Source organism: Pholis gunnellus (genome assembly GCF_910591455.1).
Source record: "Pholis gunnellus genome assembly, chromosome: 2".
In the NCBI taxonomy this organism is placed as follows: domain Eukaryota; kingdom Metazoa; phylum Chordata; class Actinopteri; order Perciformes; family Pholidae; genus Pholis; species Pholis gunnellus.
The window spans coordinates 4,801,629-4,825,016 of NC_136536.1; the positions used below are offsets into that span (position 1 = coordinate 4,801,629).

At 45.0% G+C, this 23,388-nt stretch overlaps 1 protein-coding gene across 1 annotated transcript; it reads left to right on the top strand.

The window, feature by feature from the left end:
• The first annotated feature begins 237 nt into the window (after window positions 1–237).
• On the top strand, window positions 238–21,996 carry bmp7b (bone morphogenetic protein 7b). Its single transcript, XM_079167074.1, has 7 exons — window positions 238–867; window positions 14,144–14,336; window positions 16,098–16,246; window positions 18,365–18,568; window positions 19,631–19,707; window positions 20,321–20,431; window positions 20,730–21,996. Exons 1-7 carry the CDS (start codon window positions 468–470, stop codon window positions 20,877–20,879), a joined length of 1,284 nt encoding a protein of 427 aa, XP_079023200.1. The 5' UTR covers window positions 238–467; the 3' UTR covers window positions 20,880–21,996.
• The last annotated feature ends 1,392 nt before the right edge of the window (window positions 21,997–23,388 follow it).

The following is a 23,388-nucleotide window of genomic DNA, read 5'->3' on the forward strand; positions in this document are numbered from 1 at the left end:
GGCCAACTTCGCTCTGTCCCCATTAGAAACCACAACACATACACACTCTCTCTCTCTCTCACACACACTCTCTCGCTCTCTCTCTCTCTCCCTCTCCCCCTCTCTCTCCTGCTCCTCCCAGCTCCCAGCGCCTCCTCACAACTTGTCCGTGTCTCTCCCGGTGAAACGCGTCTGCCCGCAGCCTCCTCTCTGCAGTTGCACGCTGCACTACAGTTGGTAGCTGTTGGCCGCAGGCTGCGGATGAGGACAGAAGTCCGCGCGAGCACATTTCTGCCCAGAAACCCGATCAACAAAAGGACTTTTGAAGTGCAGTTGGTGTTTCATTTGGGAGCACTCCCCTCAACATGAGGGTCCGTACCTGACGTTGGATATTGAACACAGGCCGCCTGTTGCTACAAGTTCAATATCCATTTTCTCCCCAGAGTCTCGGCGAACAGAACTGAGCGCAATTACGCACGGCGAGTACCATGGCACCGATTCTGGATAGACGTGCTCCCGCTTTGCTCTTGGTTTGGAGCTACTGCGTCCTCGCGGACACCGCCTTTACGAACTTTACGTTGGATAACGAGTTCCACTCCAGTTTCATCCACCGTCGGCTGAAGAGCCAGGAGCGCAGAGAGATGCAGCGGGAGATCCTGTCGATCCTGGGGCTGCCGCACCGGCCGCGACCCCACCTCCACGGAAAGCACAACGCTGCCCCGATGTTTATGTTGGACTTGTACAACGCCATGTCCACAGAGGGGGACGAGGACAGATACTCCTACCCCTACAAGCCCGTCTTCACCACCCAGGGGCCCCCGATAGCCAGCATGCTAGACAACAACTTCTTGAACGACGCTGACATGGTCATGAGCTTTGTCAACTTGGGTAGGCTTCTTATTCTCTCACCAAAAACTGTGAAAATACAATTTTACAGGATTTATAGACGTAGATGATGACAAATACGAAAGTCACTGTTATGCACCACTCAGTCCAGTCAGTCTTAATTCTCATGAAACATTTGAATAATAGTATTTTTATTATAAAAAAATACCACACTAAACTGTATTTTTAGTCATTAGGTGATTGTTTTTGACAGAGACATTAGAGGTGCCTAAAATATAAATATGAATGATTTTCCGACACTCACTGTTTTTACGTTGTTGGTTTGAGGGTTTCTGTAGCTGCTGTTAAATCTGTTGCTACATCTCTACAGGCCACTGCAACAACTTGAGAGCAATACTTGCAGTAAACACACTGTTGGTTTTTAGGACCCATCATTCTGTCAAAGGATATACGAGTCAAAGGTGATAGTTGTTGGTTTTTATCTTGTTACTTCCACTTGTATTTTTCTGATACATGCACACACAGGAGACCAGCACAACAACCACCTTTACAACATAATAACAATACCAAGAGTATCACATTCCAGTGTCCGTCTCTGTTAAACAGCTGTGCAACCAGCTAATGTCCAGGTGCTGCAGATGATGAACCAGCCAGCAGCTAATATGTCAACCATGTGTTATCTAAAGAATGAGTAAGTCAACAGTAGAATGGGTTCAAAGTGCACTGGGTCCTCCCCTCCACTCTAATCTGGAGACATCCCTTTAGACACTCGGAAAAGTTATTTTCAGTTGGTCACATTATCCACTGTTGGGTTGTGAGAGGCACATCACTCACATTCAATAGTTTTGTTTCGTTATGTGGTTGTTAAATGTTGTTCCCGGAACCAATGTGCTTATCTCATGATAATGTTTATTGAAATCAAACAGTCTGACAATTTTATTGCTGTCAGCAACAATCAGAGTTTGATAAGAGCAAATAATCCCAACATTAGCAGGCGGTGTCAGATTTATAGATGGATAAACACATCGTTGCCCCCCTCATGTTCCAGATAAGTACCTGTGTTTCATTTTAGTGTATTAACCTTTGCTATATTTTGGCAGAGAAAATAGCAAATGCAATTCTGAGCAGGTATTCTGCATTTAAATGTTTGAAATTCTCCGAGGGGTTTGAAGTTTGCGTTCAATCCTGGAAAGATCATTGTTGGAGTGTCTTGGCTAGAGGGAGGGAGGTGACACTGGTTCCTCCACTCACTGCACTGTGTAATTACTGCGGGAGCTGCTGCATTGTGACTATTTCTGACAGGCTGTGACACAGATGGATTTGACCACAGAGACTCGCAAAGTCGAGGACCGGGGCCACAGTAAGCTGACAAGGAAGAAGGGAGCTTTTGAAAGAGAGAAAGACAGACGACAGATGGTTGGGACTCGGTCAAATTTCTTTTTGCCAGGATGATGCTTAAAGCAGACAGAGAATGAGAGGAAAGATGGGTCACATCAGCTGGAGAGAACATTTAATTTAATATATTAGATGGATCATGAAAAAGAATAGTCACACAGCTTTTTCCTGTTGAGTCTTGTGGGTAATGTAATTACTGATGGCACTTGTCCAGGCTGAGTCTTCCTCACAATGGCACATGTGCAGTGTTTTAAAAATGCATCACTCATGTAGATATAAAGTGGGCATTTTGTCATTGAATCTGCCACGTGTTGCATCTGTCAGTAGGGTTCAGTGTTAGGTTTCTCATCAAATGTGTGTCCAGGCAGCTTGATTCAAAACAGCAGATACTAATCTGTGTCATTACCCTTCACAGGAGAGAGAGAGAGAGAGAGAGAGAGAGAGAGAGAGAGACACAGAGAAGTAAGCGATGGCTATCGAATGGATTGACTATTTCCTTTCCAAAATTCCTTCCTCTCCGCATTTGCTCATTGCGGGTTTGTTTTCTTATTTAGGTCGTCTGAGAGCAAAATGAGTGTGGCTTTTATTTAAAAACTGTCCCTCAAAGCTCTGCATGTCTCCATAACTGCCGTGCCAAGGTACATTACTCAGACTTTGTACACTGGTTGCTGCTTCCTGAGAGGCCTGCTTTTGTGCACTTTTAATTGTATATAAGGCTGAATACTATGGCAAGAATATATTTAATTTTTCTATGGATGCATCATAAAGCCACAGTGATAAACTAACTCATCGACTACATCTCAGTGCACCACACTTAATATTCCTATTTTTAAAAAGATTTGACTTGCTCTTCCTCTTCCTCCCTGAGTGCCACTGCTACACTTTGTTGTCAGCTTTCTGTGAGTGTTGCACACTCCAGTCCTGCTGCCAGCTAAGGCGGGCGTGGGGCTTTGGGACAGACCCCAGACCAGCGACGTCCTCTCACTGAGTCACCTCAGTTTAAAAGCCCAGCTGTGTAAATGGCTTACAGCATACATTCAGAATGTTCGCTGCTACACGAAACACAGGTCACCCGTGGCACTGGGTGTGTGCCGGACGTGCTGGGATGACACGCCAGCAAGTGAACGCAACACGCACATTCCCCGTCCCTCAAGTTGGCGACAGAAAAGTATAAAAAAGACCTACGGAAATAAAATAATAAAATTGGGCATTCTAACATGTCACTTGTCACATTTATATAAATCTGTCTGTCTGCACACACATCTATGCTCACACACACACACACACACACACACACACACACACGCATCCTTCTTGTAACTATTATTTAATGTAGTCCCAGTGGTCTCTGGCAGCATTAGCCCTCAGCCACTGTGAATTAAGGCATTTCCTCTTTAACAAACCACAGCTTCCAGGGTTTTTGGCCGCTTCTTTTGCCAGTGCTCCACTACAGTTCAGTTCAGTTCAAGTTAAACTCTCTCTCTCAGGCCAGCCACCATCCAGGCACACGCACAAACACTCACAACGCCCCAACCTGAAATTCCCATCTCCACCTCCCAGGCCACAGGAAACGGCTGTGACTTGGACGTCTGCTATTTGCATCCTGGATGACTGAAACGGTAGCAGCATCAACACCTGTGTTTGTGTGGGTGGAGGGGTTTGTAGTCTTTTACAGTAAAATGTAAGCATGAGATGTGTTAGTCACCGCTTCCTTATTTTGTCTGTACTCTTGCAGTCTGGCACAGATTAACGTAGCTTGAGGTGAGTGTCAGGAAACGTTTGTGTGTGTGTGTGTGTGTGTGTGTGTGTACCTATTGGGCTGGTCCTTAATTAAGTATATGGCTTATTCATCATCAGCGATCTTATCATGATATTGTTCTAAGTTAAAGGATAACAAAGCAACAATAAACACATTATTTTATTATATTGCCTGTCACTTTAATACTCTCTTAATCTCTGGCATTCAGCCCAAAGCCCATTTGTTTCTACTGAAACGGTAAATCCTTTAAAGGGAATAAATCACTTTAATTAGACATTCAACACTTTAATAACAGACTCTTATATTGTTTGTTTGTTTATCATATTCTATTGTAAGTTTTCTTTATCCTATTGCTCTGTGTTTATTGTCGTGCACCAAACACCAAGTAAAGCTTACTTGGCAATAAACCGTTTCTGATCCTGAATAATTTGTTGACAAAAAGAGAGCATATAGAATATCAGCAGACTTTTTAAAGATTCAAGGCTGTAATTCAAAACATACATAATTAGAGTTTGTGTGCAATTGCCATCACGACGTTGTAAATTACAAGTATTGAAAAAGTATCAAGCCATTGAAAGAAACAAAAGTGCGCTATACCCGGGTGCATTTAATTGCTGTGTTGCTGCTGTTAATCTGCACCAGATGTGATACATTTCACTAAACGGAGTTGAAAAGCAGCACACAAACAAAGCTCCTCAGCTCTCTGTCTCTCACTGTTCCACTATGTAACATTTTGCTCGTTATCTCACCAAATTCGAGCCACGACGTTGCACACGGTGACCAATTTTTAGTTTCAGCATTGTGTCGTGTCGAAAGCTTTGCCCTTATTTAACTGGTGAGTGGAGGCTGTGATCGGAGAAGGGAGAGCTATCAGAGCAGCCTTGGCTGCGTGAGTCAGTGCACTAGCAGGTAATTATCCTCTGCGTTACCTTGGTGACCTGACAGGGCACCACCTGGCCCTCCGCCATTCACGGCCCCTCCGTCTGCTCCCGTAGGAGTCTGCCAGTCGTCTCTGCTCTACAGAACGCGTTGACAGGAAGGCGACGGAGACCTGAGCTGCAATGTCCAACTGCTAGATTAGTTTGGATTTATTAGAGGCTTTGGCAGCGTTGTGTCACCGGCTCACACACACACACACACACACACACACACACACACACACACTCGCAGTGCTCGGAAAGCAGTTGTGTCACGCTGCAGTCACGCTAGAGGCACGCAGCTTTATTCTCGTATCTCCCGTTCATTCCCTCCCCACCATTCTCTCTGGTGCTCCTCGCATTCCTATTCACGTGGTGCTGAGGTTAATGCAGATGTTTCCCTCTCGCTGCAGGCCAGAGCAGCTGTGCAGAGAAACTTTATCTTTTCAGAGTCCAACTCATCTCGACCTCCACCATCACCGTCTGGCCCCGTCTCCAATCCGTCCCACACGCAGGACCATCTGATACCAAATTTCCCTCCCTACCCTCCTGAACAAACAGTATTGATTATCAGCACTGGCCTCCCAGTTTTAATTAGTGAGTTATCATACGGTCCCAGTGGTGTGGTGTGGTGTTTAGTCTCCAACCTCCTGCTCTGGCCCTCTACCTCCAGGGGTTTAAACCTCCCGTGCTTCCAGACATAAACCATTTCAACACTTTCTCAAGTTCTTTTGTGTGTTTTTCCACTCCCCACCTCTCTCTCTCTCTTTCTCTCACACATACATACTCTCTCTCTCTCTCACACACACACACACACACACACACACACACACACACACACACACACACACACACACACACACACACACACACACACACACACTTTGTTCTGAACCCAAAAACACAGCTTGTCCTTCCTCTCTACTTCATTCCTCACTCCGTCCCTCTCCCATAAACCCACTCACACACTCTTTTGTCCGTCGTTGAGCTGATGGACTTGTCCGTCTCGTTCTCTGTGTCTCACACTAGAAGCTGCTTCCCCTAATATGTTAGAGTTCTCATCACATGAGGAAGAGAAAACGAAAACACTAGCAGTGTTGAAGGCCAGTCATTCCACTGTGTGCAGCCTGTCCTTGACACTGTTCGTACGCCTTTCTCCCTCCCTTAGATTTATATAATCGCTTCTGTATACACTCCTAGTGAACCCAAAGCACATGCATGTGTGTGTACGCGTGCTCGTATGTGGAGTGAAACGCACACACTCTTTTGTTTTGCCCAACAGGAATGCTTCTGGAGCTAATTAGTGTTATTGAGTGCATGTTTTATTGCCTTCTGCTGGACATGGAGTGAGCAAAAGCAGAGGAATGTAACAGTTGGTACAGATAGCCTTCCTGTCAGGTAATTTCTCTTAATGCTCTCCACAGTTTGATGTATTACGCTGAAGTCTGGTGTGGAAATAAATAGCACAAATGGAGACAAAGAATCTCTCTTAAGCTTCAGGCAGCTTTACAAAGTCCTCAGCCAAAGAGATCCAGGAAAACGCTGGTTTCTTTCTTCCCTTTATTGTCTCTCAGATTCACCTGTTGAACCCAGGAGTCCAGAATGACATCTGGATGTACATAGCAGAGCCTCTGTGCTCTTGGCCAGGCTAAGGCACTTGCTGTGAGGGATGATGAAACACTCTGCGGGTGGGACTTGACAATGTGGCAAGTGGTCAAAAGGCCCAGATGTACTAAGCAGCGGGCGTTCTAGCTTTGTGATGGACGGAGCTCCTTCGCTGCCAGGAATGTTGGGCTCGCTTTAGTTTCTCTAATGATTTCACTCTCCTGCTCTTACTTTTTATTTGGTTTGTCTCCAAACGTAGCTTGAATTTGGTGTTAAACTCACATCATTTGTCCTTTTAGACAGTATGCGACCACTGCAAAATGCATAGAGAGAGCATTGATACTTTAAAGTCAGCTGTGAGATAACAGAATGAATAATATTCCCACCCGTTTAGCCACTTCTCTTTCATCTGGGTTACTTTGGCCTTGCCTTATCAGTGACCGGCAGCCCATAAGACTCCCCTGCACTTCTGTGACGGCGGGTACCAAGCAGTGAAGCCCAGAGAGCAGATGTGGGCCAGAGCGCAGCCAGAGATCCTGGGACCAACGGCTCCGCTGCTGCAAAAACAAATACAGCACTTTTTGCTTGGTATTGGGGCACTGAAAGGGCACAGGGGAGAGGAGGAAGGAGACAAGAGGAGCAGGAGAGGAGAGAGGAGAAGGGGAAAGGTGGATCAGGAATGTATGCCTTCCTGTATGCATTTCTTTAAACCGAGTGCATTTCTGTGTTTATTCCTTTTCCTTGTGGGAAAGTAATGTGCTTCAGAGTATTCGTTACGTGTGTGTTTGTGCATGGAAAACACTATTTTAGTGCCACTTACCCTGCCCAGCCACCAGCTGCACCGTGTGATGTGTGTTAGTTGTCCTAGCGGAAGATTGCGTTAGCGGAAGCCCGTAATGCCGACCAGATTCCTCAACAGGTTCCAACAGCCAAACCAAAGCTTGTAAAAGTCAAGCAACAACTGTATGTAAGTGATTTTAATAAGTGATGAAATTCTGCGCCTGTGCAGCGTGGAATATGAACTGCATGTGGCAGTTATCTGTTTATTTAGGCAAGCGTACAGCTGCGTTTCCTCTTGTGTTTCCTCCAAAGCTATTTTGTTTATTTAAAAAAAAAAAAAAAAAAAAAAAAACAACAGGCTGTAATTAAACAAAAATAAACAACAAGCTGTTCAAAATCAGGGCACCAATGTGCCCGTCATGTGTGCCCATGATGCCGTTCTGGGATGCAGGAGGAAATTGTAAAAAAAAAAGTTTAATGTAGACACCGGGAAATGTGTGTGTCTCTTTGTGCCAATGTGCGTATTGTATGTGAATTTTCCTGAGGTCTATAATAAGAGGCGGCTTGGCTGGTCGAGGAGGGTGTGGCCCCTGTGGCCACAAAATTAAAGAACATGAAAAAACAAGGGGATGAGGGGAAGAGTGCGAGGGGGGAAACGGAACGGCTGTGGTTCCACGTCTCCGAGTTGTTTTATCCTTTTAGTTAAGAGGAAGTGCAGATGGTTACTGTGGCATTAGCACAGAGAGATGCCTCGCTGCTTGGCACAGATCTGTCCACACCCCTTCATCCCTTTCTCTCAACACATTCTATCACGCCACAGAACAATGGCCGCTGAAGATTTAGGATGTGGTTTTCTTTGTCGTCACCGGTTGCCTTTCACTAAAGCCCAATCTCCCCTGACAGGCCTCTGAAGGGAACATGATGAAGTAGAAGTTTCCAATCTCGGAGATGACTCAATTTGTCCTGCAGGACCTTCAATCACCGTAGAATGGGCTCTTCAGACTCGCCGCTTTGGCTTACAGTAAAGAAGAGGTTCATCCCATACATTAAAAAACATAAAACGTACCACTAATGGTATCAAAGAAGCCTCGAGTTAGACGTGAAGATTGGTAATACTCTCTTGTCTGCCAGCAGCCAGATAACTTAACTTCACAAAGACTGAAAACTAAGGGAAAGACTTCGCCTGAATGCATCTGTAGGAAACAAAATGTGCTTCCCAGCACCTCTCAAGTTCACTAATTAACACGTTACGTTTCATTTGTTTTAATTTGTACAGTTTGGGTTTCTTTACAGGGTGTTATGTTATTAGGGATTGGCTTATTAGAGTCTCCACGGGTTGCCTGGCAACATAAAACCCTGCAAATTGTCGTTTTTGACACTGTTCTGCACGGATTGAACAAACACGATATTACTTGTTTATTAGGAAGCTTTAGAGGTGCTGGTAGGCAGATTTTGACCGAGTCAGGCTTTGTGCTAAGCTAAGCTAACCAGCTGATTGATATGAGAGTGGCGTCGCTCTTCTTATCTAACTCTCTGCCAGAAAGCGAACACGCGTGTTTTCTATAATGAAATTATTCTGCGTGGCTAGGGTACCAGTAAGGTCATTTGTGGTTCGGATGGAGCGACCCTTTAGCGCAGCTGCCGCGCCGGTTGCTCTGTCAAGGACTGAGGTGGAGGCTCTACAGTCGGACACATTCCTGTGAGTTCCAGGCTGTTGCGTATCCAGTATAAATCTCTGGTCCATGATGCCCAGCGAAGCATGAGGTGGAACCCAGCACTACAGTTTACGGGTGCAGAGGGGCGAGCATGTTTGATGGCTGCTGTGAGAGGGAGAGCGAGAGGTCACCAAAGCTGCTCAGAGTATAACCTCAGACCTCTCATTGGCCCTCAAGCTAGAAAACTCCGAAAGGTTTTGTTTGACCACAAGTCTTAAATGTAAAGACTCTTCTTCCTGTGGTTACTGCTTCTACTTGCACACAGGCTCAAAGGCGTGTGCACGTGATCATGCACACACACGCACACACACACACACACGCTGCGGTGAGTTAATGATCGTTAAGTGTCGGTAAGTTATAGCATGAAACTCCGCTGACCCTTTCCCAGGGAGCCAGCGCTGTCAGGCCTCGCAGCAGCACAAATACATCACACAGGCATGATGTCATCAGTAGTCGTCAGTGGGCAGGATGTTTCCTAACGTGGTAATCGCCCTACTGTGGGTAGTCACCCGGTACCCGAGAGATCAAACCCTCTGTACTCTTTATAGGATAAACATCTTGAGCACTCTGCCCCTTCCTTGCACTCCGTTTTTCTTCCCCACTCTCCATTTAGCTTATGGAAACTATGACTTACTTGTTCCCAACACTGTGCTTAAAACGTGGTTGAAAGGAAGACAGATTATTATGGTGCATCAATCAATTTTGCACGACTTTATGTAGTGTTACAGTCCGCTTCATTTACTTCCATATGGAATGATCTGACCCCAATTTGACTTATCGCTGTCCTAGTTTCTGGTTTGTGAATCAGGTGTGCTGTTAGAGTTAATAGGCTCTACAGGGATGCAGAATGAGGTGCAGATAATGGTTGCACAGTTATCTCAAGAGAACTGAAGGTGGGATGGGAGGAGGGAGGGAGGGAGGGAAGGAGGGAGGGAGGGGGGCTGAAGCTGTCGGTTGAGAGAAGTGAGAGTGGTGCCAGGGGTGAGATCCCCCTCCTGCAGAGCAGCGGAAGCGTGCGAGGCTGGACTGAGAGGTGTGAGGGTGCCGAACAGACGCTTGGGCTAATACGAGCCGTCAGTTTTGGCCGCTGCAGCTCCGGAGCTTGAGGTGTCGGAGAAGTGTCTTAGGTCTGCTGGCCCGGGAGAAAGGAGGAGGAGGAGGAGGAGGTGGAGGGAGGGAGGGAGGAGGTGGAGGGAGGGAGGAGGAGGTGGAGGGAGGGAGGAGGAGGAAGAGAGGGAGATACAAGTAGAGAGAAAAGGGAGTTACAGGATGGTTATATTTTTGAAAGTTCCATAAAACTAAAACCAACAGTGTGTTAGTACGTCTCTGAATACTTTCTGAATTCCTCAGCTTGTCAGTGGCCTCATGCTGCATTTGTTCTTATCAAAGAATAGATTTAGCTTTTTTTAAAAGGCTAGATGATTTCCCTTCACAAAAGAGAATTATAGTATTTTAGCAAATGTTACTCAAACAGGAGTAAATAGTGTATTTTTGGGGGACCATTTTCAGCTGCATATTTGGTGCGTTAGCGGGTTTTTACAGCAGTAGGATAGTGAACAACAAACGGCGGTGGCATAATCATGGGAATGAAGGAACACGTCACCCACTTTATATATATATTTAGTTTTTTGTGGCAAGAGAAATAAGCTCTACAATGCTTTGGCTACAATAACAATACTTGTAAGTAGTATAACATACAAAACAGACATGTTGAGATGGATTTTGATAACTAAAAAATATGTATAATATATAGTTAAATAAAAAAAATGGCTCTAAAATAGTGAACCTCAAATGTTTGTTGATTATTTTCTCGAAAAAGATCAGAGTTGTTAGCAGGCAGAGACTCTCGGTATTGAAGTACGTGATGAGGAAGCCGTAGGCCTTAAAGCATAAATCCTGAAAGATGCTAACGCAGTGTTCACACCGTAGTAACCCTCTGGTGACCAGGTGCTCTATAGGTTTAAAGGACCGAGAGGTCGTCATCATCCCCAACATCTCTGATGTGCGCTGCCGTGCACGTGTGTGGCCCACACAACTCAAATAATGTGGGCTAACTATGCACCGTCAGCAGTTTGTATGAAAAGCAAATCAGGCATCAGACCAAATGATAAAAGCAGCTCACTGTGTGTGTGTGTGTGTGTGTGTGTGTGTGTGTGTGTGTGTGTGTGTGTGTGTGTGTGTGTGTGTGTGTGTGTGTGTGTGTATGTGTTTGTCTCTTTTGCATGTGTGTGTTGTTGCATCTCTAATTATGGATTACAGAAAGCCATAATGATTGAGTTACCGTGCTGTGACGCACAAGGCCGCTCGCTTCACAGGAAACACTTTGTGATAGCTGTTTATGTGTGTGTGTGTGTGTGTGTGTGTGTGTGTGTGTGTGTGTGTGTGTGTGTGTGTGTGTGTGTGTGTGTGTGTGTGTGTGTGTGTGTGTGTGTGTGTGTGTGTGTGTGTGTGTGTGTGTGTGTGTGTGTGAGGAGCAGCAGCAACCGATCCGGACGCCGTCTCCTCAGAATGAAGGGCTCATAAGCCATGAGAGGGTGTGTTTGTGGTGTGCGCATGTGACACAGGTGGGGCGATGGCTACTCACATCCTCCCAGAGGAAGTCATAAATGCACCCGCTTGGCTTTGACTGTGCCTCTCCCCCTCATCTAATGGCTGCCATACTGCCATAATGGAAAGAGAGACAAAATTGTGGCAGAGGCGATACACTCTGTGGGCTACACTTTCCTTTTCTCCCAAACTGTAGAGATGAAATTCATACAATGAGGAGTGGAAATGGAAAGCGATGCGAGAGAAATAGTTAGTGTGGGAGTTGCACCGCGGCATCCAGCTGTTCTCACAAGCGAAAAATAAAGAGCTTTTACAGTGAAGGGGCGGCAGGGCTGGCTTTCTCCCCAGAGGAAGTGCACCTGCGCTCAGCTGCATGAGGAGGGAGAGGTCCCTGGTGTGGTGGAAGAAGAAGCCAAGCAACAAGAGAATGTGTGAGACGTGAAGTAATTGGATGGATAAATAAAATAGAAGTCCTTCCTTAATTATATTCATCTTTTGAACATTTGATCACAAGCCCAAAAGGCTGGAAACCAGTGGACAAGTGTTCAAGTCTAATGTTGTTCAGGGCAACACTTGGAAAGAGGGGGATTTGGTGAAAGCTGTGATTGACGGAGTGGACAGAAAGATTGGTATAAGTCGAACTCCATTGTGTCCAGAGTTGAACAGCTTTTCAAACCAGTCCAATGTGTCCCCCGTAGCAGTGGGAGCCCAAAGCTAATGGCCAACAGAGAGAAGAGCTGTCCCTCCATAGAAGAGTAACTAGATCCTTTTTTTACTCCTGCTCGGACCAATCATCTCTCAGTGCTGCCTTTTGTATAATGTCCTTCAGCAACTGGGTTTAATAGAGACATAAATGAAAGGGGGTGTAGGGGGAGAGAGTCCACAGGGAAAGCTACACAAGAGTGAAGAGGGGAAAGGAGGGCGGAGGAAGACAAAGAGGCAGGTGTGCAGTGAAAGAAATGACACGCACTGAAAGTGTAGTGAAACACGCATAACATTGCACACTTATATTAGTAACAGCTGGTACGCTGTGGTCAGAAAATTCTTTGGAATTGTAATGTGTGTGTGTGCGCACTAGTGTGACGATAGCTCGGCAAAGATCTTGCCTAAGTTCAGATACAGTCGACTCCGATAAAGAACTTGTCGAGTGGCAGTGGATGGTCGATGGTTGGCTGCTGGAGAGGGCTGTCCTCATACAGTTGATGTCTTGACTGTATTAGGACAGTAAACAATCATTCTAATGGCTCGAGGGATGTCTCTGTCAGTCTGTTGGTCAGTCAGAAGTATCGCAACAGCAATGAAATGTTGTAAAAACATTCGTGGTCTCCAGACGATAAATCCTAAATCATTTTGGACTTTTCTTTTTCCAGTAGCCAAATTATTGGAAATGTAATGTTCCCCGTATAGGATGAACTGTTATAACTTCTCTTTTTTGTCTAGCCTCATCATCAGGTCTAAAATTCAACGGTGTATGAGCAAATATCTGCAAAACTAGTGTAAGCATCAGCATGTTGGCATTTTAATTGTTAGCATGTTAGCTTGCTGATTTTGAGCATTGAGCTCAAAGCACCGCTGTGCCTACAGCCTCAGAGGGACTGTTGACCTTTTTTCTCGTTTCATGTAATCAATCATTTGGATATATAAATGTCAGGTAAACAAATATCAGATGATATTTTAAAAAAATGAAATGAAATTTTCCCAAGGCCTAGGGCTTGTTTTTCTGACCCCAAAACTCTAAGGTTAAATTTGCAATAATATAATATAATTTGGATCGCTATACTAAAAAAACTCAAAAAGCCACAGATGGTCTGGGTAGATGATGTAGTGTTTTCATGGTTTTCAACCGATAAATGATTTAGTGTGTATGTATGTGTTTGTATACGTGTGGGCGGTCTGTCTGACAGTGGATAAAGAGGGAGGTGAAGGGACAGCCAGGAGATGTTGAGAGACAAGGCGCTGACCCCTGGGATGTCCTGCTGGGACATGAGAGGAGCAGGGTCAGGGGGGCCACGTCTTGCCGGCTGCAGGGGGGGGGTGCTCGAAAAGCCGGGATGTGGGGATGAGAGAGAGGAGGGGACGGGGATGGGGTGCACCAAACAACGGAGCCCCCAACTCATGAGAACCAGATGAAGGGCAGACTGCATGACTCTCTGGGGCTACGAGAGGAAGAGAGCGAGAAGAAAGGGGCTCATAAAGCTGTCAGAGTCCGCCTGCATCTCTCTATCATGGCTCAGTGTGCACCACATGCATTGCTCCTAGTGCTGGTCTTCATGAATGTTTCAATCATAAGCCAACATGTGTACTGCACATCTATAGATGTTTTTAATCTGGGACTGACCCACGGTCTGACAAGCTTTATCAGCTCCTCGCTGACAGCTGTGGTTGATGGACTGTGTGGATAATATGTAGAAAATGGGAGAGGAAAAGACTTCGTTTTGTTTCTTTGTGAGATGCAACTCAATACTACACAGAAAACCTTTACTCTCTGTGTCTCTCTGCACACATTTTGAGGTTCTGCTCATGTGGAAAGAAGCAGCATTTTTTGTAATCCGTCTCATTTTTGTGGTTTAGTGTTTAACTTTTCATTTTTCATTTTGCAGTGGAGCACGATAAGGAATTCCTGCCAGTGCGGCGGCATCACAGAGAGTTCAGATTCGACCTATCACAGATCCCGGAGGGCGAGGCGGTCACTGCTGCTGAGTTTCGTATATATAAAGACTTCATCCACGAACGTTTTGACAATGAGACCTTCCGCATCAGCATCTACCAGGTGTTGGAGGAACACACTGATAGGTGAGCATTGTGTTTGTCCGTCAATCATGTCCAATTTCAATATCGCAAACTAACATGTAGATCTTTTTTTATGTTTCTAAGCAATAACTCTCTGGAATACACTTTCAATTATCTTGAATTTGTTTAAAACCAAATTCCTGCAAAACTAATGACATTCCCTTCAGTCTCCGTTGAAGTTTCGGTTCAGTGCTAATTAGCAAATGTTAGCATATTAACGCTTGAATCAGGCGCCAACCTCTGGATCTGAAAAGTGAAGCCAATGCTTTACTTTAAGTGCCTTAAACCTGCATTCTCTCTAATGGCCATCAGGGGGCGTCTCCTCTCGTTCAAAAAGAAGTCTGGTTGTATAGAAGTCTATGAGAAAATAACTCTACTTCTCACTTGATTTATTACCTCAGTAAACATTGTACACATGAGTTTATGGTCTCAATCGCTAGTCAAATAGACCATAAAGCAGGGTATGCTTTAGGGCGGGGCTACCTTGTGATTGACAGGTTGCTACCGCTATCAGAGCCGTATACAGCGTTTCTACGTCACTCCTCCACAGTCCAAATATACTCACCTCCGCTCACTGGTTTCAAAAAACCAAGATGGTGACGGCCAAACGCCAAACTCAAGACTTCAAAACCACAGTCCACTTCTTCTATACGGTCTATGACTTGAACCCAACTAAGATGGCAAACATAATAAACAATATACCTAAACGTCACCATGTAAGCGCATGCACGTTACCAAGACCCAAACCCACATCAGCTAAATGGAATTCAGCCATTGTTCATTTCAGTATTTACATCTGTGCCTTTCTCATATTTTATAGACAATAATACCTTTGTTAAAACATCTAGATATTCATCAGTGATTAAAATAAAGCATAAATTGTAGCCCTTATCTGGAAGTTTCTTCAATCGAAGGAGGTCTGAGCCCATGTGTCTGTAATCTGGTCTGTGCAGAAGGTGTATGTAACTCAGGAATGGCCCATGTCCTGCTCTCCTCAACCCCTCCTAAAGGTTTCTCTTGTCCAGGGGGAACAACACAGGCATTTATTCCTTTGCCAGAGACGGGCCTGGGTACATGAATGAACCAGAGCTCTGTGACACACTATCTGCCCAGTCAGAAAATAGGTCGGGACACATGAATGGCCACATGAAGAACAAGGGATTTTAGTCTCCGATGGTAAAAAAGTAGAAAATCCAGAGTTCAGTGTCGGACAATAGGACTGAATTGGATATGCACTATTTCACTTGCTACTTTTCACACAGTTTTTTCTCTCTTTCGCAGCTGTGTTTTTTTTCTCTCTCGCTATCTCTCTCTCTCTCTCTCTCTCTCTCTCTCTCTCTCTCTCTCTCTCTCTCTCTCTCTCTCTCTCTCTTTCTCTCTCTCTCGCTATATCTCTCTCTTTGGCTGTGTGGCTCTCCCACAAAATTCCAGCCAGTGATGGACTGTGTGTAGTGTATGAAAGGACCCGTCGTTTATAAAGCCATTATTGTCAATTAAGAAAATGAAGTGTTCCCCTGGGCCTCACCATCTGGAGCCCTCCCTCCCTCGCTCTCTTGCTTACTCCATCTCTCTCTCTTTGTTTCACTCCGTCACACTCCTCCGACTCCCTCTCTCTCCACTCTATTACTTTGCGCTCCGGTCACTTAGCTTTACACTCCATCCCATGGCTTCGACCTATCTTTTTTAATTGTGCATATAATCCCTGTTGACTTCTGTTCATCTCTGACTTTTAAAAGTGAATTTCTCTTCTGTGTCCTTCTCCAGGGAGTCGGACCTGTTTCTGCTGGACTCTCGGGTGATCTGGGCAGCAGAGGAGGGCTGGTTGGTGTTTGACGTGACGGCCACCAGTAACCACTGGGTCCTGAACCCTGGCAGGAACCTGGGTCTGCAGCTTGCCCTGGAGAGCACAAAGGGTGAGTGTCACTCAGATCAGGGTATTCCCATGGCCACGTAGGAAGGTGCTCTTTGGCGTGACGGGACTTGAAGCTGAAATGGATGGCGGCTTATATACAATAGAACGTTTTCAAATAACAAGCATTTGTTTATCGTGTTTTATTAAAGATCTTGTCAGTAATTGCAGAATTGAAATTCTCCCCCATTAAGTAGGCTACCATGAGGACGCCTCAGTGTTACAAATCAATCATTCTCAAGGTAGTGATCGTGGGCCAGCTAGTGCAGACCTTATTTTAGTTTGCATGTGTTGAACCCCAATGATCTGACGCAATAAGAAGCTGTGACATCTCCTCTTTTAACCCTTCCTTGGGTGATGAAGATGCATTTACACCCTTCTGACAGTGTAAACAAGAATTATAAGATTCATAAAGATATGATTTATTGCGCTGTTGTTGTATTTGGTTTGCTTTGCATTGCATATATATCTTAATTAGAAGTATTGTAGGTATTAGTTAAAGTCGCTAATTCAATACCACGAGTTATGCCCAGGCGGCAACCTCTGGTTCTGAAAAGTGAAGACAATGCTCAAGTGCCTTAAACTTGCATTCTTTCTATACGCCGTCAGATGGCGACTCCTCTGGCCGGAAATAGAAGACCTGTTGTAAAGAAGTTCATGAGAAAATTACCCTATTTCTCAATAAATGTATTACCCCAGGAAACATTGCAAACATGAGTTTATGCTCTCAATCGCTAGTTTCAAGTCTTCTTCAATACTGCATGATGTTCACTTCGTAAATTATGGTCCAATTATTTAAAATAGCTGGGTGTGCTTTAGGGCGTGGCTACCTTGTGATTGATAGGTCGCTACCAGAGCCATATTATACGGCGTCTCTACCACAGTGTCACTCCTCTGTATAGTCCATATATGGTCACTTCCGGTTGCCAAAAACCAAGATGGCGACGGCCGAAATGTCGAATTCGAGGCTTCAGAACGGAAAAAAAAAAGTCTAAAACAAAATGTGTGGTTTGCATAGCTGATAGCATTTATACTTAAAATGCAGTGATGAACACTGCTTTAATGAAAGCATGATTACAACAACAGTGAATGTAATCAGTTACCTGCATCCTTGATCAAACAGATCCAAATGAACTGCATCACTGCGATGTGAAGTTGATGGTGGTGTGACGTCTTAACAAACCTGAAGGTCTGCATTATAATACAACATGCACTGACTGAATCAGTTGATTCATTCCTAAAGCAAAGATAAATCAAACCCTGCTCCTCGTCATTCATCATCAGCCATTCATCCCCGTCTTCCTCCGTGACACCCTCAGCATCATCAGCAGGCTTTCACAAAACACACTGCGTTATCCCAAGGATAACATCTCAGCTGGAGTTTGTCATCACAAGGCTCGGGCTGTTAGTCAGTGGAAAACTTTATCAACAAACAAGAGCCCGTTTGAGAATATTATCTCTCTCTGGATGGCAGGATGTTACATGTCAGGTGATTAAAACAGACACTGTATTGCTTTCGTGTTGTGGGAGGGGAGTGTTGGAGAGGCTGTATCCAATCCACGAGTGTGTGTGTGTGTGTGTGTGTGTGTGTGTGTGTGTGTGTGTGTGTGTGTGTGTGTGTACGAAGGGTTATGGGTGAGCATGCACAGACAGGCACACGGGACATCCCGTCGCCGGCGGCGACCAGAAGCCTTGATTTACCACACATTGCCACACATATCAGGCACACATTCTTCTATGCGAGAGGTAGATAGACACTGCTGGAGAGCGCATGCACGAGCATGCACAAACACAAACACACCCACACACACACTCCCAACACAAGTAGAGAGAGGCTTTGATGTTCAGCGTTACGTTTTGTTCCCGGCATTTCAGAGGCGGAGAAGGGATGAGGAAAAAAGGGAAAGGAATTCACGGAGGGAAAAATTTGTGAAACAGGCAAAACGTGTGGTCGCAGTGAGGAAAAAGCAGAAAGACCACACACGTGCAAAATATACACGGACACGCCGAGTGGGCACACATTTATTCGATTTCAAGCGCATTGCCATGTATGACTAAAATCAAGATGTGTGTGTGTGACGCCAACACCTGTTGAACTGCGTCTCTCTGTCTCCCCCTGCAGGAGAGAGCATCAATCCTCGCGTGGCGGGGCTGATCGGTCGCAGTGGGCCTCAGAATAAACAGCCCTTCATGGTGGCCTTCTTCAAAGCCACTGAGGTGCACCTGCGAAGCATCCGCTCGGCGCAAGGGGGGGCCAAGCAGCGTAACCCCAACCGCTCCAAAGGGGCGAAGAACCAAGAGGCACTGAGAGTGGCCAGTGTGGCAGGTAAACACGCAAAAAGTGTGTGTGTGTGTGCGTTGTGTATACGGCCAGCGCTGACTCACGCTTGTGTATATTCCGTTTGTTGTTGAGTGTGTGAGGATGACTGGCCGGTCCACATGAGAAACTGACAGTGCAAACTCATTGGCATGCAAACGCAAGCTTCCACGATTACACAATACGTCCGGGCCAACAAAAGCACGCCGTTGGACCCGATGGGATTCCTGCAAAGACAAAAACACGTGATGCATGCTTTGCTTTAGAGGTGTGAGAGGGCTGTGTTTACGTGAAGCGCTGAAACATTAGACTGTAATGCCCGAGCTTCAAAAATCCCTCTGCTGTCTTTGTTTATTTGCACGAGCATTACAGAGCCGTCGGGGCCAAGTTCCCTGCGTGGAGGTGAGGCAGCGCAGGCTTTTATGGCAAGAACACATCTGCGTTGCGCTGTAGGGCAACCGGGGCCACAACACATGGGCCAAATGGGCCTGTTTGGAACTTTGGATAGCAGCGGTCTTTAACTGGATGATGAGAACCAGTTGCTCATGATCATTTCCAATGTGAACCGCTCTCAGGAACTTAATGTAGCGCAGAGCCCCAGAGGTCACCAGAGGAAGCGAGAGAGAGAGATACCATTAGATAGAAAACAGACGATTTTTTCTTTTTTTTAACACGTGGACGGGGTAAAGGGGAAAAGAAATGTTTGAAACGAGCGAAGAGAAAGGAGGGAGAATGAGTAAAGACTTGAGTTATGAAAAAAGGGGGACGAATCTACTCTGTGTTGCACATCTGTTTCATCCAGTGGAAACTCAAAGCCCAGCAGAGTGACCTTTTAAGCAGGGTGGCTCATTCATTTGAAACAATTACCAAACTGCTGCTGTATCTGGAGGTGATTTCCTTCAGCTATTGTTGAAATGTTGATGTTTTATATGTGGATATTGGCTGTGCTTAGGTCTGTTCTTTATCATCTCTAATTGGGGTTCTGACCACAGAATAGTCACTCTTGGAGCTGAATAATGGATAATAGCACACGTGTTGATGTAAAAATCTCTCTCTTGTCTTCTTCCTCAGAAAACAGCAGTACTGATCAGAAGCAGGCCTGCAAGAAGCATGAGCTCTACGTCAGCTTCAGAGACTTGGGGTGGCAGGTACGGAAAGCATTCCTCTCCCAGGTAGCCCAAATTCGCTTGCCCCTAACAGAAGCCTAAATCCGTCACTTCTGTTTGCAAGTCTTATCCAGGAATCCTGATAAATGGCGGACTAGAATCGGTCCACATAATACTTGAGTCCGAGCGTGTTGTTTCCAGCTGGATGTGCTCACTAAAATCTCTCTGAACTTTGTCCTCTCACTGTCCAGCTGCCACACAAGATGCGCTCTTGTGTCTGGTAACTGTACTCTCAGAGCAATAAGCTCAGGGTTTAATAAGCCCCGGGTTTGCTTTGTCTTCTCAGGGAGTAAACTTGACTTTTGGTCAGCCAGAACAAGCAACTGAACTATTTCCACTTGAGCACTTGCGTTTTTCCACATTCTTCTGACATTTTAAAGACCATTAATCAAGAAAAAAAATGGGCAGATTAAAAACTAATGACAATATTTGCACCTTTAAATTCATAGTTGAATTACTGACAATGTACTCTACTGTTTATTTAGTAAAGGGGCAATTACAACATAATCTATCATTAGAAAAAGGCTCATCAGGGGATGAAAATCCCACTTTCCCAGTTCTCCAAGCTGAATTTCTCTCCCACCCCCCCTCTCAGGACTGGATCATCGCTCCAGAAGGTTATGCGGCGTACTACTGCGAGGGAGAGTGTGCCTTCCCGCTGAACTCCTACATGAACGCCACAAACCACGCCATTGTGCAAACCCTAGTGAGTAACCATGAAAGACAGAAACCCCAGCAGTCATGTAAAGAGTCTAATCATCTCATCAACTGTCAAGACAATGTCGCCGCTGTTGGAACTTCTGCATTTAATGATCCAAAGCAGACGCAGATTGTCTTTTAGAGTAAACTGTCATCGGTGATGTGATACGGGATGACAGCTTAAAGGCTTTTATTCCCACAGTACTTTGAGTCAGTGTACGTGACGCATCCTTTTTAACCATTTGTCGACATTGATTCGTGTGGTAATGATGAATTTTAACATTTGAACTCCCCCCTGCTCCCAGGTTCATTTTATTAACCCGGAGACGGTTCCTAAGCCCTGCTGTGCGCCCACACAGCTCCACGCCATCTCGGTGCTCTACTTCGACGACAGCTCCAACGTCATCCTCAAGAAATACCGCAACATGGTGGTCAGAGCTTGTGGCTGCCACTAGACTGTTAGCATCTTCACATAGAGACACACACACACACACACACACACACACACACACACACACACACACACACACACACACACACACACACACACACACACGCGCACACACACACATAAGTAGAAAGGGCTTCCTCTTGCTGTCAGGCACCATTTGAAACATTGAGAGTGGATTACAAAGTGTAGTGCATGTATTTTTTATGAACGCTTTGAGAGTTCAAGACCGTCTGTGTGGGAGAGACTCGTTACACGCTTACGGCTGTCCTGAAGCCGACACGATGTCGTGTAAAACGACATTAAAACTCCCCGACACCAGTGCACACACAAACAAACAAACACGCACACACACACACACACACACACACACACACTCATGTTTGTGCTTTCTACTGTGTATACAAGACATTAAAAGCAGTGATTGTACTGTATATTCATTCACAGTCAACAATCTTTTGTTTATCTCAATAATTGTTATTGTAGTTAATTCTTTTACTGTAGATTTTATTATATATATATATATTTTTTATGACCCAGATGGATGTTCTGAAATTTCTTCTATGTACAATACCGTGTAAATATTTTTTTTTTTTTTCAAACAAAGCAAGAGCTGTATTTATTTCCTAGAATGTCACTTGGGGTCGTGTTTTCTCCCGTATGTAACGCTGCCTGTTCTCTTTCACACGGTAGTGCTCGCAAACTCTGAGAAAAACAAAGTTGACAGAAAACTGCTTTGACACGAATGTCGAGTTCAAACCCGATGCGCCTCTTTGTGCCTCACGAGTGCAACATGTACGCTGCACGCGGAAAGCGGGAGGCAATTAACGACAACTTGGACCCGTTCAAATGTCTACACATTTCATCAGTTGACGCGGTTCCATGTACCTGACGCACATTTTTATAGCAACAACCAGCTGAACTATCAGAGAGAGAGAGAGAGAGAGAGAGGGGGGAGCTTTGTACAAAGCATCTTGTTCTGTGTGCTAGACATTTTCAGGTTTATATTCCTCTGCTGTAACACAATCTGTCATATTTAAAAGGTCTATTTATTGAGAGCTGGCTAAGGTGTTCCACAGTGTGCTCCAATGTCTCAACCATGTTTTACTGCTGAACTGGTACAACAATAAACTGGGAGAAAAGCAACAAAGCCTCCTCGAGGTGTTTGATCTGGATACAAAGCAGAATTAATTTGACATGCTGGCTGGTCGTGCACTTCCTCGACACTTAAAATATTTGCTTGGACTATTGCTTCATCCTTTATCTGCTGACCTGAGATCTGTCTGAGAAGTGCTTCAATGTGCAAAAGTCAAGCTGTGTTTTCTCAGGTTTATGTTAAGGTGTGTGTGTGTGTGTGTGTGTGTGTGTGTGTGTGTGTGTGTGTGTGTGTGTGTGTGTGTGTGTGTGTGTGTGTGTGTGTGTGTGTGTGTGTGTGCGTGCGTGCGTGCGTGCGTGCGTGCGTGCGTGCTTGTGTGTGTGGTTTACGCCTGTGAGATGGATGTGGGTTTTTACGTCTTTGGCTGGGTGAATGTTTGCACGTGCATTTTAATGTATAGCACAGCTTCTGTGTTTCCGGTCTACTATAAAGCCATTTATAGTTATATTACTTTTGCCGTTGACGTGACAGAATTCATAAAAAAAGCCCTCGTTGAAGGTCTCAGTATAAATCCAATACAACAGTCCTGTGCTAATTATCCATTTATCTTTATTATTTTTAATTGTTCTCAATTGCCCTGGATTTGCATAACAAGCTGGATGTGTTTGCATCCTCCTCCGTACAGCATGTTAATATTATTTATTTCACAACACATTCTGCCTCTAGTACAAAGTTGCTTTGTTTAAATTAAATCAGGTCACTCTGTGTGGGAATAGGCAGTAACACACGTTTACATTGCCCTCTGCTGGGGAAAACTACTCACAGACAATGTCCCACTATGAGAACTTTTTTTATAGATATCTCTTATCGATCTGAACTTTGGAGTTGTATTGTCCGCCTGCTCAGTGTCTTAACCTGATCTGAAGAAACGAATACACCTTCAGTTGGCACCCTAAAGCCTGTGAGGAGGAGGAGGAGTTCACGGAGGGGAAAAAAAAAATCCCTGACACCCACATTCATTTTCACATGAGCGTTTCGGTATGAGTATGGCGTGTGTGTGTGTGTGTGTGTGTGTGTGTGTGTGTGTCGCTCTCATGCTGACTCGTTTTGGGAGGAAATGAAAATAGAATTTTCAAATCAAAAGAAAACATAACTTTATTTAGCAGGTTGTGGGTTATAAAGGTTAACTGCCTACTTGTATTGATTTACTCTTTCACTTTATCATAAGAAATATTTCGGCCGCTGAGTTTTGTGATCATTGTAATAATAGCCAAAAAGGGTGAAGACATGCTTTATGAAATGTTCCTCTAATACAACAAAACCCTGGTTATGTTTATGACTTCTTTACCCTTCAGGACAGTTTCTCTGAGCTAGTCCAGCGCCCCCCCCCTCCCCCTTCACACACCTGATAGAAAAGATT